The 18205-nt window shown below is 39.5% G+C and overlaps 1 protein-coding gene across 8 annotated transcripts in view; it reads left to right on the top strand.

The window, feature by feature from the left end:
- The window catches only part of LRRFIP2 (LRR binding FLII interacting protein 2), a 658447-nt gene that overhangs the window by 444276 nt on the left and 195966 nt on the right, over positions 1–18205 (top strand). For 4 of the 8 annotated variants that reach the window (XM_053714447.1, XM_053714452.1, XM_053714449.1 and 1 more), the window contains exons 1-4: positions 8732–8815; positions 14880–14924; positions 15028–15084; positions 17704–17766. The exons of the other annotated variants lie outside the window; for them this stretch is intronic. In XM_053714447.1, coding sequence (XP_053570422.1) covers positions 14880–14924; positions 15028–15084; positions 17704–17766 — 165 coding nt within the window. In that variant the 5' untranslated portion in view covers positions 8732–8815. Of the gene's footprint in view, positions 1–8731; positions 8816–14879; positions 14925–15027; positions 15085–17703; positions 17767–18205 lie in introns of those variants that run through there. 8 annotated transcript variants of the gene reach the window in all.

The following is an 18205-nucleotide window of genomic DNA, read 5'->3' on the forward strand; positions in this document are numbered from 1 at the left end:
AAATATAGTTGTGCTGTTTAACTGGAAAATACATAATATATAACTGCACGGCCATATTTTAAATTAAAGGGACATTTTAATACCTTATGTTTTTGTATAAAAAATTGTTCTTTGGCCCACAAACTGCTACTAATTGCCTTATATATTAGTAATTGTATGTAGTAAAAAATAGTTGTTAACTCACATTTTCTCATTCTACATTTTCCACAGCCACGTGTTGTGGGCCATCTTTTCTTAGCTTCCTTCCCATGTCTTTGGCAATTTCTGACGTAACAGCTAGCTAGTGACTTGATTAGAGAGAGAGAGAGAGAGAGAGAGAGAGAGAGAAAAAGGAATAGAAGACTCGGACTACAGACAAATACAAAGTTGAGAATAATTATGAAAGTGGTAGAAAGGACTGATGAGTCATCACATGACTACCCTTACACAGCTTAAAGGGACATAATACTCATATGCTAAATCACTTGAAACTGATGCAGTATAACTGTAAAAAGCTGACAGGAAAATATCACCTGAGTATCTCTATGTAAAAAAAGAAGATATTTTACCTCACAATCTCCTCAGCTCAACAGAGTAAGTTCTGTGTAAAAAACAGAATTTATGCTTACCTGATAAATTACTTTCTCCAACGGTGTGTCCGGTCCACGGCGTCATCCTTACTTGTGGGATATTCTCTTCCCCAACAGGAAATGGCAAAGAGCCCAGCAAAGCTGGTCACATGATCCCTCCTAGGCTCCGCCTACCCCAGTCATTCGACCGACGTACAGGAGGAAATATGCATAGGAGAAACCATATGATACCGTGGTGACTGTAGTTAGAGAAAATAATTCATCAGACCTGATTAAAAAAACCAGGGCGGGCCGTGGACCGGACACACCGTTGGAGAAAGTAATTTATCAGGTAAGCATAAATTCTGTTTTCTCCAACATAGGTGTGTCCGGTCCACGGCGTCATCCTTACTTGTGGGAACCAATACCAAAGCTTTAGGACACGGATGAAGGGAGGGAGCAAATCAGGTCACCTAAATGGAAGGCACCACGGCTTGCAAAACCTTTCTCCCAAAAATAGCCTCTGAAGAAGCAAAAGTATCAAATTTGTAAAATTTGGCAAAAGTGTGCAGTGAAGACCAAGTCGCTGCCTTACATATCTGGTCAACAGAAGCCTCGTTCTTGAAGGCCCATGTGGAAGCCACAGCCCTAGTGGAATGAGCTGTGATTCTTTCAGGAGGCTGCCGTCCGGCAGTCTCATAAGCCAATCGGATAATGCTTTTAAGCCAAAAAGAAAGAGAGGTAGAAGTTGCTTTTTGACCTCTCCTTTTACCAGAATAAACAACAAACAAAGAAGATGTTTGTCTGAAATCTTTAGTAGCCTCTAAATAGAATTTTAGAGCACGGACTACGTCCAAATTGTGTAACAAACGTTCCTTCTTTGAAACTGGATTCGGACACAAAGAAGGTACAACAATCTCCTGGTTAATATTCTTGTTGGAAACAACTTTCGGAAGAAAACCAGGCTTAGTACGCAAAACCACCTTATCTGCATGGAACACCAGATAGGGCGGAGAACACTGCAGAGCAGATAACTCAGAAACTCTTCTAGCAGAAGAAATTGCAACCAAAAACAAAACTTTCCAAGATAATAACTTAATATCTACGGAATGTAAGGGTTCAAACAGAACCCCTTGAAGAACTGAAAGAACTAGATTAAGACTCCAGGGAGGAGTCAAAGGTCTGTAAACAGGCTTGATTCTAACCAGAGCCTGAACAAACGCTTGAACGTCTGGCACAGCTGCCAGCCTTTTGTGAAGTAAAACAGATAAAGCAGAGATCTGTCCCTTCAGAGAACTTGCAGATAATCCTTTCTCCAAACCTTCTTGTAGAAAGGATAGAATCTTAGGAATTTTTATCTTGTTCCATGGGAATCCTTTAGATTCACACCAACAGATATATTTTTTCCATATTTTATGGGAAATCTTTCTAGTTACAGGCTTTCTAGCCTGAATAAGAGTATCTATTACGGAATCTGAAAACCCACGCTTTGATAAAATCAAGCGTTCAATCTCCAAGCAGTCAGTTGGAGGGAAACCAGATTCGGATGTTCGAATGGACCTTGAACAAGAAGGTCCTGTCTCAAAGGTAGCTTCCATGGTGGAGCCGATGACATATTCACCAGGTCTGCATACCAAGTCCTGCGTGGCCACGCAGGAGCTATCAAGATCACCGAAGCCCTCTCCTGATTGATCCTGGCTACCAGCCTGGGAATGAGAGGAAACGGTGGGAATACATAAGCTAGGTTGAAGGTCCAAGGTGCTACTAGTGCATCCACTAGAGTCGCCTTGGGATCCCTGGATCTGGACCCGTAACAAGGAACCTTGAAGTTCTGACGAGAGGCCATCAGATCCATGTCTGGAATGCCCCATAATTCAGTTATTTGGGCAAAGATTTCCGGATGGAGTTCCCACTCCCCCGGATGGAAGGTCTGACGACTCAGAAAATCCGCTTCCCAATTTTCCACCCCTGGGATGTGGATAGCAGACAAGTGGCAGGAGTGATCCTCCGCCCATTGAATTATCTTGGTCACTTCCTCCATCGCCAGGGAACTCCTTGTTCCCCCCTGATGGTTGATATATGCAACAGTCGTCATGTTGTCTTATTGAAACCTTATGAATTTGGCCTTTGCTAGATGAGGCCAAGCTTTGAGAGCATTGAATATCGCTCTCAGTTCCAGAATGTTTATCGGGAGAAGAGATTCTTCCCGAGACCATAGACCCTGAGCTTTCAGGGATTCCCAGACCGCGCCCCAGCCCACCAGACTGGCGTCGGTCGTGACAATGACCCACTCTGGTCGGCGGAAGCTCATTCCCTGTGACAGGTTGTCCAGGATCAGCCACCAACGGAGTGAATCTCTGGTCCTTTGATCTACTTGAATCGTCGGAGACAAGTCTGTATAATCCCCATTCCACTGTCTGAGCATGCACAGTTGTAATGGTCTTAGATGAATTCGTGCAAAAGGAACTATGTCCATTGCTGCAACCATCAATCCTATTACTTCCATGCACTGCGCTATGGAAGGATGAGGAACAGAATGAAGTACTTGACAAGAGCTTAGAAGTTTTGATTTTCTGACCTCTGTCAGAAAAATCCTCATTTCTAAGGAATCTATTATTGTTCCCAAGAAGGGGACTCTTGTTGACGGGGACAGAGAACTTTTTTCTATGTTCACTTTCCATCCATGAGATCTGAGAAAGGCTAGAACGATGTCCGTATGAGCCTTTGCTTTTGACAGAGACGACGCTTGAATCAGGATGTCGTCCAAGTAAGGTACTACTGCAATGCCCCTTGGTCTTAGAACTGCTAGAAGGGACCCTAGTACCTTTGTGAAAATTCTCGGAGCAGTGGCTAATCCGAATGGAAGTGCCACAAACTGGTAATGCTTGTCCAGAAAAGCGAACCTTAGGAACTGATGATGTTCCCTGTGGATAGGAATATGTAGGTACGCATCCTTTAAATCCACCGTGGTCATAAATTGACCTTCCTGGATGGTAGGAAGGATCGTTCGAATGGTTTCCATTTTGAACGATGGAACCCTGAGAAATTTGTTTAGGATCTTGAGATCTAAAATTGGTCTGAATGTTCCCTCTTTTTTGGGAACTATGAACAGGTTGGAGTAAAACCCCATCCCTTGTTCTCCTATTGGAACTGGATGAATTACTCCCATCTTTAACAGGTCTTCTACACAATGTAAGAATGCCTGTCTTTTTATTTGGTTTGAAGATAATTGAGACCTGTGGAACCTTCCCCTTGGGGGTAGTTCCTTGAATTCCAGGAGATAACCCTGAGAAACTATTTCTAGTGCCCAGGGATCCTGAACATCTCTTGCCCAAGCCTGAGCAAAGAGAGAAAGTCTGCCCCCCACCAGATCCGGTCCCGGATCGGGGGCCATCCCTTCATGCTGTTTTGGTAGCTGTGGCAGGCTTCTTGGCCTGCTTACCCTTGTTCCAGCCTTGCATCGGTCTCCAGGCTGGTTTGGGTTGAGAAGAATTACCCTCTTGCTTAGAGGATGTAGAATTAGAGGCTGGTCCGTTTCTGCGAAAGGGACGAAAATTAGGCTTATTTTTAGCCTTAAAGGACCTATCCTGAGGAAGGGCGTGGCCCTTTCCCCCAGTGATGTCTGAAATAATCTCTTTCAAATCAGGACCAAACAGTGTTTTACCCTTGAAAGGGATGTTAAGCAATTTTGTCTTGGAGGACACATCCGCTGACCAAGACTTTAGCCAAAGCGCTCTGCGCGCCACGATAGCAAACCCTGAATTTTTCGCCGCTAATCTAGCTAATTGCAAAGCGGCATCTAAAATAAAAGAGTTAGCCAATTTAAGTGCTTGAACTCTGTCCATAACTTCCTCATACGAAGATTCTTTATTGAGCGACTTTTCTAGTTCTTCGAACCAGAAACACGCTGCTGTAGTGACAGGAACAATGCATGAAATTGGTTGTAGAAGGTAACCTTGCTGAACAAACATCTTTTTAAGCAAACCCTCTAATTTTTTGTCCATAGGATCTTTGAAAGCACAACTATCTTCTATAGGAATAGTAGTGCGTTTGTTTAGAGTTGAAACCGCCCCCTCGACCTTGGGGACTGTCTGCCATAAGTCCTTTCTGGGGTCGACTATAGGAAATAATTTCTTAAATATAGGGGGAGGAACAAAAGGTATGCCGGGCCTTTCCCACTCCTTATTTACTATGTCCGCCACCCGCTTGGGTATAGGAAAAGCATCGGGGGGCACCGGAACCTCTAGGAACTTGTCCATCTTACATAATTTCTCTGGAATGACCAAATTGTCACAATCATCCAGAGTAGATAATACCTCCTTAAGCAGTGCGCGGAGATGTTCTAGTTTAAATTTAAATGTTACAACATCAGGTTCAGCTTGTTGAGAAATTTTTCCTGAATCTGAAATTTCTCCCTCAGACAAAACCTCCCTCCTGGCCCCTTCAGATTGGTGTGAGGGTATGTCAGAACAGTTATCATCAGCGTCCTCTTGCTCTTCAGTGTTTAAAACAGAGCAATCACGCTTTCTCTGATAAGTAGGCATTTTGGATAAAATGTTAGCAATAGAATTATCCATTACAGCCGTTAATTGTTGCATGGTAATAAGTATGGGCGCACTAGATGTACTAGGGGCCTCTTGTGTGGGCAAAACTGGTGTAGACACAGAAGGGGATGATGCAGTACCATGCTTACTCCCCTCATTTGAGGAATCATCTTGGGCAATATCATTATCTGTGGCATCATTGTCCCTACTTTTTTTGGACACTATGTCACAATTATTACATATATTTAAATGGGGAGAAACCTTGGCTTTCATACATATAGAACATCGCTTATCTGATGGTTCAGACATGTTAAACAGGCTTAAACTTGTCAACAAAGCACAAAAAACGTTTTAAAATAAAACCGTTACTGTCACTTTAAATTTTAAACTGAACACACTTTATTACTGAATATGTGAAAAAGTATGAAGGAATTGTTCAAAATTCACCAAATTTTCACCACAGTGTCATAAAGCCTTAAAAGTATTGCACACCAAATTTGAAAGCTTTAACCCTTAAAATAACGGAACCGGAGCCGTTTTTACATTTAACCCCTATACAGTCCCAGGTATCTGCTTTGCTGAGACCCAACCAAGCCCAGAGGGGAATACGATACCAAATGACGCCTTCTATAAGCTTTTTCAGTGGTTCTTAGCTCCTCACACATGCATCTGCATGCCTTGCTCTCCAAAAACAACTGCGCATTAGTGGCGCGAAAATGAGGCTCTGCCTATGACTAGAAAAGGCCCCCATCTGAAAAAGGTGTCCAATACAGTGCCTGCCGTTTTTTTAAAACAATCCCCAAGATTATAATAACTATAAGAGTTATAATCTGCCAAATATGTCTAGTAAAGTAATCGTTTTAGCCCAGAAAAATGTCTACCAGTTTTATAAGCCCTTATGAAGCCCTTTATTCTTTTACTTAAACTAAGAAAATGGCTTACCGGTCCCCATAGGGAAAATGACAGCCTTCCAGCATTACAAAGTCTTGTTAGAAATGTGGCCAGTCATACCTCAAGCAGAAAAGTCTGCAAACTGTTTCCCCCAACTGAAGTTACTTCATCTCAACAGTCCTGTGTGGAAACAGCAATCGATTTTAGTAACGTTTGCTAAAATCATCTTCCTCTTACAAACAGAAATCTTCATCTCTTTTCTGTTTCAGAGTAAATAGTACATACCAGCACTATTTTAAAATAACAAACACTTGATTGAAGGATAAAAACTACATTTAAACACCAAAAAACTCTTCTCCGTGGAGATGTTGCCTGTGCAACGGCAAAGAGAATGACTGGGGTAGGCGGAGCCTAGGAGGGATCATGTGACCAGCTTTGCTGGGCTCTTTGCCATTTCCTGTTGGGGAAGAGAATATCCCACAAGTAAGGATGACGCCGTGGACCGGACACACCTATGTTGGAGAAAGTTATACTCAGCTGCAACCCAGCTGCAGGTAAAAAAATTAAAAAAAATTAAGAAATGAACAGCAGCCAATCAGCATCAGCAGTGCTGAGGTCATGGACTCTTTTACTGTGATCTCATGAGATTTCACTTAACTCTCATGAGATTTCATAGTAAACTTCCTTACACTGAATATGGAAATAAGATGAGTGTGCACGTAAGCTCACTCCCTTAACTGTCCCGGGACAGACATACTGATTTGTTGCTTAGAAGTCCTTTACAATGGGATGTGGCTACTGATAAACTTTTGAGGTAAAATATCTTTCTTTTTTACATAGAGATGTTCAGGTGATATTTTCTAGTCAGCTTTTTACAGCTATGCTGCATCACTTTCAAGTGTTTAAACATTTGGGTATTATGGCCCTTTAAGGGTGAACAGTAAAATGGTATGAGTGGAACATTTATTGAACAAGACAAGTCTCATGTTCAACACTGTGCTTATTATTATAGCCAGGAACTGCAGAGCAAAATATACAGTCTTTAAAACATTAGTAATATCACCAAATGTAAGACCCACACAACGCAGGGAATCATTACATAGAAAACATTAACACAACTAAAACATAAGAGACAAATGTACTTCATATCCATTGCTCTGATTTCAGGAAGTTTAGTTTCAACATAGTGCAAAGCTAGGATTTCAAGTGGGTCAATAAAGAGAATATATAGGGCAGATTTATCATGATCTGGATGGACAAGGTTTGCAGGTCGTGCCCTTCTCTGTCCAGGATCAAAATTTGTGGGCAGCATTCATTAGCTCGTATTTAATGCCACCCCTTGCTTTCATTCAGCTAATCGAGCAATTGCATGACTTGATTTTAATGAGCAAGCCTGCAGCGCATAGGAGCATTTGGTCCTTGATAAATCTGCCCCGGTATGCAGTCTGAAAGTGGGCAATTTTTTTTTAATGGAAAAGTGAAATAATAAAGCAAAGTCATTTTAATGCACAAGTGGTAATATTTCTAATGTAATACTCTTTAAAGCACATCTATGTCCCTTTTAATTATTTTCAACTGCAGATCATTAATTATTAAAAAAGTGTTTCATGTACAAATTAAGATTAATGGTAATTACACAAGATTACCAGTATAATCCCGTCCGCTTCATTGTATCAACCTTTCCCAAAATTCTTAATTGTTTTAACTCACTAAGAGAGAGTTTGTGTGATCTATTCTAGTTTTGTGACTGTTACTTCTTTTTTTAATCTGATCATTTTAAAGATCTTATTAGACAAATTAAAAAGCAATAATAAATATTAGTACAAAAGGTATTGTATTAAGAGGAAAGTGAAAATAATATATTGTTCACTCCTACTTTGTGTTTCTTAGTTTTAAAATGCTATAACTGATTTGGGTGCCATGTAGGGAAGCAGGTTTAAAGGGACACTAAACACATTTTTTTTCTTTCATGATTCAGATAGAGCATACAATTTTAAACAACTTTCCATTCTCTTGTTATCCTTTGTTGAAAAGCAGGAATGTAACCTCAGTCGTGTGCACGTGTCTGCAGCATTATATGGCAGCAGTTTTGCAACAATGTTAAATATTAGCAAGAGCACTATATGGTGACACTATTTCCTGTCATGTAGTGCTGCAGACATATGTGCAGGCTACCTACCTAAATATATTTTCAACAAAGAATAATATTAGAACAAAGCAATTTTTATTGGAATTTTTTGAAAAATTGAAAAAATGTTGGGTTTCGTGTCCCTTTAACCTATGCCGCTTGGGATTCTACGAGGCAGAAAATAGTATTACACATAACGATGCACAATCACGATCTCAAGCCTGTCTGGCCTATTTTATGATCAAGAAAGCGAAATTCTCAGCTTTACAATTTATCTCTACATCCTCCTTCAATAGAAAACATATATAGCTCCATATTTTTTTAATAGAATTTTGTTTTCATTTGCTATTTTATTAAAATTATGTGATTTGTTCAGCATATTTAACTACAATTTAACACTTATTAAATAAATTAATTACTTCCTAAAGATTTCCCAGGAGGAAAGTACTGCATTTATAAGTCTATTTTTTCCCAACGTTCTCAAGTAATTTATTTTCTACTGTGTAAAATGTTCCTAAATCTTTTTTTTTAGTTCTTGATATGTTGAATGAAAAGAAATAGTAAATTTGCTTTGCTTTTATTGCAGATTGAGTTCATATTTTGATTTGGTACTTGATCATGAACCATGCAGATACAGTAAACACTTTCTTTCTTCACAGGCATCTCCTAAGTTAAGTACTCCTTTGACTCGAAGTTCAAGTTCGGTTAGTACGATGTGCTTGGATTAGTTAGAGCAAAAACAAGCTTAGCTTTGGAATTGGCTTCTGTGTGCAGAAAGCAATGCACTAATGCATTAATCAGCTGCTCTGGTTTAAATGCAAGTTTATGGATTCCATTATGGAACAGCGTCCTAACACTTTATGAAAACCTTTGCTATTGTTTTGTTGTTTCTATGAAGGACATGCACAAATATTTAGTTTTATATTAAATGCATGAGTATTCAAATGCAATGAATGAAAATATTTTTTTTTTTTTTTTTTTTTTACTTTCCTGGTTAAAATAAAGCATGAGAGTTTGCTTTTATTATCAAATATATTTCATTCTCTTGGTATCAGTTGCTGAAAAGCAGGAGCAACAATGTACAGGTACAAAACCCTTTATCCAAACTGCTAAAAAATGTTTGGATTTCAGAATATTTGTATATTTTCATCTGTGAAATGGAACAAAGACGGCATTGTAAACAACAATATCTTATGTCATTTATGCAATATTATGACATGTAACCTAAAGGTAGTTTTATATCCTGTTTAAATCCTTTGTATTCTTAGTCCCCTCAGAAAGATAGTACAGTACTGTAATCAGAAAGGTAATAGTTGTTTTAAATTAAAGGGACACTGAACCCAAATTTTTTCTTTCATGATTCAGATAGAGCATGCAATTTTAAGAAACTTTCTAATTTACTTCTAATATCAATTTTTCTTTGTTCTCCTGCTATCTTTATTTGAAAAAGAAGTCATCTAAGCTAAGGAGCCAGCAAAATGTTGGTTCAGTACTATGGACAGCACTCTCTCTCTCGCCTCTCTCTCTCTCTCTCTCTCTCGCCTCTCTCTCTCTCTCGCCTCTCTCTCTCTCTCGCCTCTCTCTCTCTCTCGCCTCTCTCTCTCTCTCTCTCTCTCTCTCTCTCTCTCTCGCCTCTCTCTCTCTCTCGCCTCTCTCTCTCTCTCGCCTCTCTCTCTCTCTCGCCTCTCTCTCGCCTCTCTCTCTCTCTCTCGCCTCTCTATCTCTCTCTCTCGCCTCTCTCTCTCTCTCGCCTCTCTCTCTCGCCTCTCTCTCTCGCCTCTCTCTCTCGCCTCTCTCTCTCGCCTCTCTCTCTCTCTCTAGCCTCTCTCTCTCTCTCGCCTCCTCTCTCTCTCTCGCCTCTCTCTCTCTCGCCTCCTCTCTCTCTCTCGCCTCTCTCTCTCTCGCCTCTCTCTCGCCTCTCTCTCGCCTCTCTCTCGCCTCTCTCTCGCCTCTCTCGCCTCTCTCTCGCCTCTCTCTCGCCTCTCTCTCACCTCTCGTCTCACCTCTCGCCTCTCTCTCGCCTCTCTCTCTCTCTCTCTCGCCTCTCTCTCGCCTCTCTCTCTCTCGCCTCTCTCTCGCCTCTCTCGCCTCTCTCTCTCTCTCGCCTCTCTCTCGCCTCTCTCTCGCCTCTCTCGCCTCTCTCTCTCTCGCCTCTCTCTCTCTCTCGCCTCTCTCTCGCCTCTCTCTCTCTCTCGCCTCTCTCTCTCTCTCTCTCGCCTCTCTCTCTCTCGCCTCTCTCTCTCTCGCCTCTCTCTCTCTCGCCTCTCTCTCTCTCGCCTCTCTCTCTCTCTCTCGCCTCTCTCTCTCGCCTCTCTCTCTTGCCTCTCTCTCGCCTCTCTCTCGCCTTTCTCTCGCCTTTCTCTCTTGCCTCTCTCTCTCGCCTCTCTCTCCTCTCTCTCTCGCCTCTCTCTCTCTCGCCTCTCTCTCTCTCGCCTCTCTCTCTCTCGCCTCTCTCTCTCTCTCTCGCCTCTCTCTCTCTCTCTCTCTCTCGCCTCTCTCTCTCTCGCCTCTCTCTCTCTCGCCTCTCTCTCTCGCCTCTCTCTCTCTCGCCTCTCTCTCTCTCGCCTCTCTCTCTCGCCTCTCTCTCGCCTCTCTCTCGCCTCTCTCCTCTCTCTCGCCTCTCTCTCGCCTCTCTCCTCTCTCTCGCCTCTCTCTCTCTCTCGTCTCTCTCTCGCCTCTCTCTCGCCTCTCTCTCTCTCTCGCCTCTCTCTCTCGCCTCTCTCTCGCCTCTCTCTCTCGCCTCTCTCTCTCCTCTCTCTCGCCTCTCTCTCTCCTCTCTCTCTCCTCTCTCTCTCCTCTCTCTCGCCTCTCTCTCTCCTCTCTCTCGCCTCTCTCTCTCTCGCCTCTCTCTCTCTCGCCTCTCTCTCTCTCGCCTCTCTCTCTCGCCTCTCTCTCTCGCCTCTCTCGCCTCTCTCTCTCGCCTCTTTCTCTCTCGCCTCTTTCTCTCTCGCCTCTTTCTCTCTCGCCTCTTTCTCTCTCGCCTCTTTCTCTCTCGCCTCTTTCTCTCTCGCCTCTTTCTCTCTCGCCTCTTTCTCTCTCGCCTCTTTCTCTCTCGCCTCTTTCTCGCCTCTCTCTCTCTCGCCTCTCTCTCTCTCGCCTCTCTCTCTCTCGCCTCTCTCTCGCCTCTCTCTCGCCTCTCTCTCGCCTCTCTCTCGCCTCTCTCCTCTCTCTCTCTCTCTCTCTCTCTCTCTCTCCTCTCTCCTCTCTCCTCTCTCCTCTCTCTCTCTCTCCTCTATATCTCTTGTCTCTCTCTCTTGTTTCTCTCTTCTCTCTCTCCTCTCCTTTCTCTCCTCTCTCTTCAAATAGAGCATGCAATTTCAAACCACTTTCTAACTACTTCTATTAACAAATTTGCATTGTTCTTTTGGTATCCTTTGAACAGTAAATCTACATAGGCTCATTGAAGTTTAGGAGAGTGCACGTGTCTTTAGTATTCGATGACATCAGTATTGGCAATGACAATGTTTGAACCATTGGTCAACGCATTGTCGAAACACTGTTGCCATAAAATGCTTAAAGTGATAAGAAACCCAAAAGTTTTCTTTTTTGATTGACAGAGCATACAATTTTAAAAAAAGTTTTTAATTTACTTCTATTATCAAATAGAAGTTTACGTACCTGCTTTTCAACATAATATAATAGAAGTAAATTAGAAAGTTGTTTAAAATTGCATACTCTATCTGAATCATGAAAGAAACATTTTGAGTTTCAAATCCCTTTGTTTTATGAGCACTCCTTAGCTCATATGTGCCTATCTGGAGTTACTCTTCAACAACGGATACCAAGAGAACAGAACAAATGTGATAATAGAATTAATTTGCACAGTTATTGAAAATAACATGCAGTATCTGAATCATGAAAGAGGCACACATTTGTATACAGACCATCATTACAGCTAAGGAGAGCAAATAATATTTGTGTGGGAGAGTAGAGCATGGTAAGAGCAAGCGAACATGTTTAGATAAAATTGTGTTTGCTTTAGGAATTGGGTTCATTTTACCACTGCACATTTTTAGGCATGGATCTTATGGAAGTTTCTGGAAGACACATTATACATAAGCGCTCTTTGTTGACAATAAATGTTTAAGAATTACATCCTCACTTTCATTATAGATTAAAGGGACATGAAACCCAAATATTTACTTTCTTGATTCAGATAGAGCATGTGATTTTAAACAATTTTCCAGCTTATTTCTATTATCTAATTCGTTTTTTCTCTTGATATCCTTTGTTGAAAAGGGATACCTAGGTAGACTCAAGAGCTGCTAATTGGTGTCTGCACATATATACCTCTTCTGTCATTGGCTCACCTAATGTGTTCATATAGCTGCTAGTAGTGCATTGCTGCTCCTTCAACTAAGGATACCAAGATAATTAAGATAATTAGATAATAGAAGTCAATTGGAGAGTTGTTTAACCCCTTAACGACCAGCACTGTACCATGTACGACGCTGGTCGTTATGCCCTTAAGGACCAGCAACATACCCTGTATGTCGCTGCTGTCCTGGGCTTCTCTCTGCCGTGATCTCGCTCAAAATAGCGAGACCGTGCTATTTCTGCATGCCCCAGAAGTGGGGCACTGCAGAAATAGATTTACAGAGTTACTGATGCAGAGAGGGCCACTCTGCATCGGACATCGGTGGGTGGGAGTGTAATGAGGTAGGCGGGTGGGCGGCCCATCGCTGGAGGGGGCAGGAGGAAGGCAGAAGTGGTTGGGACCGCTATTCCACGCAACACCTAAGTGGGGGGGGGGGGGGGGAAAGCTGGCAAGGAGGGAGGATAGGCAAGGAGGGGGATCCTTTGAGGGAAAGTGATCTGGGAGGGGGGGCAGCTACACTACAGAAAAAATGGTTTATGTATTATTTTTTTCAAAAATTATAAATTGAGGCAAACCTAAGATGGCAGCAAATAGGTAGGGGGGGGGGATCCGGGAGGTTGGGGTGTAAGGGGGGATCCTACACTGCATAAAATATATTAAAATACATATATATGTGTGTGTGTATGTGTATATATAGATATATATATATATATATAAATAAATAAATAAAAACAGGAGCCTTATTTTAGTACTGGCATATTTTCTGATCTTTGGGGGGTGGGGGAGTGAAGAGAGCTGTTTGAGAGTGGTCAGGGAGGGATCAGGGGATGGGATGTGTCAGGTGGGAGGCTGATCTCTACACTAAAGCTAAAAATAACCCTACAAGCTACCTAATTAACCCCTATATTGCTGGCCATAATACAAGTGTGATGCGCAGCGGCATTTAGCGGCCTTCTAATTACCAAAAAGCAATGCCAAAGCCATATATGTCTGCAATTTCTAAACAAAGGGGATCCCAGAGAAGCATTTACAACCATTTGTGCCATGATTGCACAAGCTGTTGTTAAATAATTTCAGTGAGAAACCTAAAATTGTGAAAAAGTTAACAATTTTTTTTTTATTTGATCACATTTGGCGGTGAAATGGTGGCATGAAATATACCAAAATGGGCCTAGATCAATACTTTGTGTTGTCTACTAAAAAAAACATATATATATAGTTTTGATAGGTAAATATAAAAAATGCTCTATTTCTGTTTAAATGTAGTGATGGCAAAAATGCTAAAAATGCTCTGGTCTTTTGGGGAAGTTTTTGTCTGAAATGGGGTTAAAACTTTCAATCGTGAAATATATTTTTTGGGTTTCGTGTCTCTGGGATGGATTTTTTGTTTCTTCACGCTCTCTGGTCTCAGATTCTAAAAGAAGCCTTGTCAGAACTACAAGGTCTCTCAGGAAATGCAGTTTTTTTTTTTTTTACTTGATTGAGTGATTATTTCTCTCTATCCGGCAAGATACTATCACATGTTGGCGCCTATACATGGTAATGGGCAGTTCATTAAAAACAAAACACCTCCTCTGTTCTTTAATATTTGGCAGCAGAGTTTTTCCTGTCTATATGAATTATTCTGGTTAAAATATTTTATTTAATACTACAGGATAAAATATATACACACAAAGCTCATATTAGGATAACACATTTCTTCCTATTAGCCTTAGGGTTGCTATCAAAGTCATTGAATTAGCCATTGCCATTTCTATTTAGTGTTGAATAATCATGTTTGACAAAACAATAACAGAAGATCAAAGCAATTGAGAGACATTTGCAGATACCAACATTTTATCAGCTGTTCTAATCCAGTACTGCTTAAAATAGCCTGAATATTTTTTGTTCCAGACTCTGTAGAAAGCTCATTTCACCATCACCTTACTGTAATAGATAAAATGAGACTCACTGAGTAAAGAAATAGCCACTATAGAAGGAAAACTGAAATATACTCTGCATGTTTTAGTTTAGTTGTGCACTATAAATGCAGGACATTAACAGAAGCTTTGGAAAATGTTATATCTGTACAAACATAGTTTTATTTTAGAAAGTAAATGAAATATAAAACTCCCAATATTCTTAAAAAATGTTTTTTTTTTAAAAATCACGAAATAAATGATTTGTGAGTAATTGCTCAATTTTACCCGCAAACAAATTAATAAAATATATTGATAGTTATTGTGTTCTAGCCTCTTGGGTGCATTACAGTGCTATGCAGTGTAATCACTGTTTAAGGGGTTAAGTAATGCTTTTTTTCTAGAAGCCGTGTAGTAAATGTTCAGCGGGACTTATATAGCTCCTCTTTCTGATTAAAATGGACTTAATTCTTTATCCGATTGCTTATCAATCTGATCTTCAGCTGTGCAGTGATAGCCAATTGTATCCTGTATTTAATTTTTTTTCCTTAGATGTCACTATATGAAGATGGTGTTGCTAACTACCATTCCCGCACTGTAAGTTTCCTATTTTTTGTACTTGTGTTTTCTGCCCCAGATTCTTAGTTTTGTTCACTTACTGTACATGTGGTTTTCTTTTGTTTGGTCATGTTGACACCAGCCATCTGAGTACAGTTATTCTTCTTCAAGAGCCAGCTCAGCACGAAGCAGCCCTGTGGTGAGAATTCATCTTGCATGATTGTGTGCCTTATACCAGCACTATATTTATTGCAAGAGAAAGTGTGTTACAAATCACTACATTTAGGTGTCAGTAAAATCATGACTGCTCTGTAACCTGATTGGCTGATAAACTTATCGTTTAAAACTTATCTTTTAATGTCCTGCAATTTAGCATGTTGTTGATTGTTGTCATTGAGTTTGTACTAACATAGTTTTTTTTTGTAACGACGAGAAACAAAATAATACTTAAAAATTAGTTACTTTGACTTACTGGCATTGCATGAAACCAAATATGTAAAAGTATTCTATAACTATTCAAATGTATCAGGTATTTTATTGAGGCCCACTTCCTGTTATAGGTTACTAAAGCACTACAAAATAAACATATGCTCAGTGCATTAAACATATTGTTGTATGGAAACGACAAAGTAGTTCTATCATTAGATGGTATTCGGATGAGGAAGTGTTAATAAACTGTTGTGCACCATAAACGCACAATGAGATGTTAAAGTGGCAGTGTACTCAGGCAAGCAGCAGATACAAGTTTGTTGTAATTTCAGAGGATACAACAACACATTTTAAAGAGGGCTTGATGTCTTTCCCAGGAAAAACAGCAAATGACAAAAAAGGTAAAGGAGCTATTTTTAAACAATTTAATACACTCCAGCAGGAAAAAAATGGATCATTGGGAACACACAAAGATCGAAAATTGTACAGTACATTGTTCCTTTAAACAGTCTTTAATGTGAATTAGTTAAACTCCAATATGGCCGACTTCTACTTAGACTCAACTATTTTGTTGAGATATTTGTATCTTTACTAAAAAGATAAGGATAATAGAAAGGATCATGATCTCAAGTTGATGGGTTGCTGGATCAGAAAGAATGGTTGATTTAAAGAAAAGACATTCAGTAGAGAGGTCATAAAGGTAAATAGTGTAAGGTAATTCATGAATATCTAGAATATGCCTATCCTTCGAATAAATGCCAAATATACTTCAGATAGTAATATGGCATGATTGGCCTTCTGGTTCTTGTCTGCTGTCAAAATCACTTAACTAAGTTTGATCATATGGAAATTATTAACATAGTGTTTTTTTTAAAGGAATTTGTTGGGAGGATAGTTTTGTGATCTGTATAAAAAGTAATAATACTTTCCAAGAAACTTATTTATTTCAGTTCCTCAGAATACAAGACATAAGTGGACTTACTTCAATGTGTAATAATTATGTTGAATTTATGCTCATAATTATCTCTCTGTGTGTGTGTGTGTGTGTGTGTATATATACTATATATATATATGTGTGTATATATATATATATATATATATATATATATATATATATATATATATATATATACACACAGTGGATATAAAAAGTCTACACACCCCTTTTAAAATGTCAGGTTTCTGTGATGTAAAAAAAAATAGACAAAGATAAATCATTTCAGAACTTTTTCCACCTTAAATGTGAGCTATAAACTGTACAACTCAATTGAAAAACAAACTGATATATCACATTGTAATAATCTCAAGATTCCACTAGTTTGATTTTTTGTGTAGATTTTGTGTGTGTCTTTCCGCACCACTGATTAGAAAACAGTTGTCAGGAATGTATAAAAAAATAGTTCATGTTATCAGATAACAGGCATGTGTATTTGTACAAAATGTAATTTCTAGAGGCTTAGAGGGTTTATTACCATTCTCTCACTAGGATGCCTTCTAGAAAACTGGGGTACTATATAGGGCGTAAAAATACTATCAAACATTTCCTGCATTAAATTAGACATGGTCCTAAATGTGAACTAAGCTCACTGTGTGCTACCATGTTAATATCATTGGAGGAAATACATATATGTCACTGCTTAAAGGTAAAAGCCCATAGTGTGAGATGAGGCAGGAGACCCCCCCCCAGCTACTAGCCAAGAGAAAAAAAGAAAGATAACAGAAAAGAATGATGTTGACTTAAACGTATTGATTCAGTGTTAACTTCCCTTCACATCTTTATTTTATATCTTCATCTCACTCATTTTGAACCTCCTTTTTATTTTTTTCTTTATCATTTTGTTTCTCTCCATTACTTTTCTCAACAGTGACTTTTCTCCTCATTTTAATTTAAGCCCAGGTCACTTAGAATTGACCAAAAGGATATTAGAGTTCCCCAATCCAGTCATTAGACAACCTGCTTGCACTAGAAGACTTCTGTTAGCGGCTTTGCCAAAGCAATACTATTTCATAAAGGGCCAATGTTCTATTATAACCTTATATGTAGACTATATTTAAGCATACAAAATATTTATCTAACAAAACATTTGTGTTGTTATATGGGTCGTTCTTTGAAATGACCTTTAGCGTCTTTTATCTACCAAATGATGGCGTAGATATGTCCACTCAGCTGATACAAAATCTTATTTTTCCATGCTCTTCAGATAATTAAACAGTGCATCTGTTCCCCATGCATATTTTAACAGTTAAATATTTAACTTAAAGCCAGAAGCTTTTTGCATCTGTGTGTTCCATGTTTGCTTTTCTTTGAAATGCTTCACTAATTTTGGAGGTTAAGGGAAAAACAAATATGCTAGTTTGGTTCATTTAATTATGCCTTTGTTCTTTATAGTGTACAGATGATGAGAGTTCTGTATCTTCGTATAGCGGTGGTCGTGGGAGAAGGGATAGTGTGGTGAGCTTTTTTTGCATGCATATGTTTTCTACACAATATTTGAAAACCAACACAGTAATAGCAAATGGAATAAAATGTCGAAGGATTGATTGAAACATGCACTATGATTAAACAGTTCACTCCTCACCTCTTAATTATGTACACAACAAGTAAATTTAACAAAACCATTAATAAGCAGTGTCTCAGATAATGACATTGTGTTTTACAGTCTTTATTTGCTTGGTTTGAATTAACAATTTAAAGTCAAGAGTGTCTGACTGTGAAAACATTCATATAGCACACATTCTCATGAATAAAATCTATATTAAAGGGACAGTCTACTCCAGAATTTTTATTGTTAAAAAAGATAGGTAATCCCTTTTTTACCCATTCCCCAGTTTTGCAAATCCAACACTGTTATATTAATATAATGTTTAACTGATTACCTGTATCTAAGTCC

The sequence above is a fragment of the Bombina bombina genome, chromosome 5, assembly GCF_027579735.1.
Source record: "Bombina bombina isolate aBomBom1 chromosome 5, aBomBom1.pri, whole genome shotgun sequence".
Classification (NCBI taxonomy): Eukaryota; Metazoa; Chordata; class Amphibia; order Anura; family Bombinatoridae; genus Bombina; species Bombina bombina.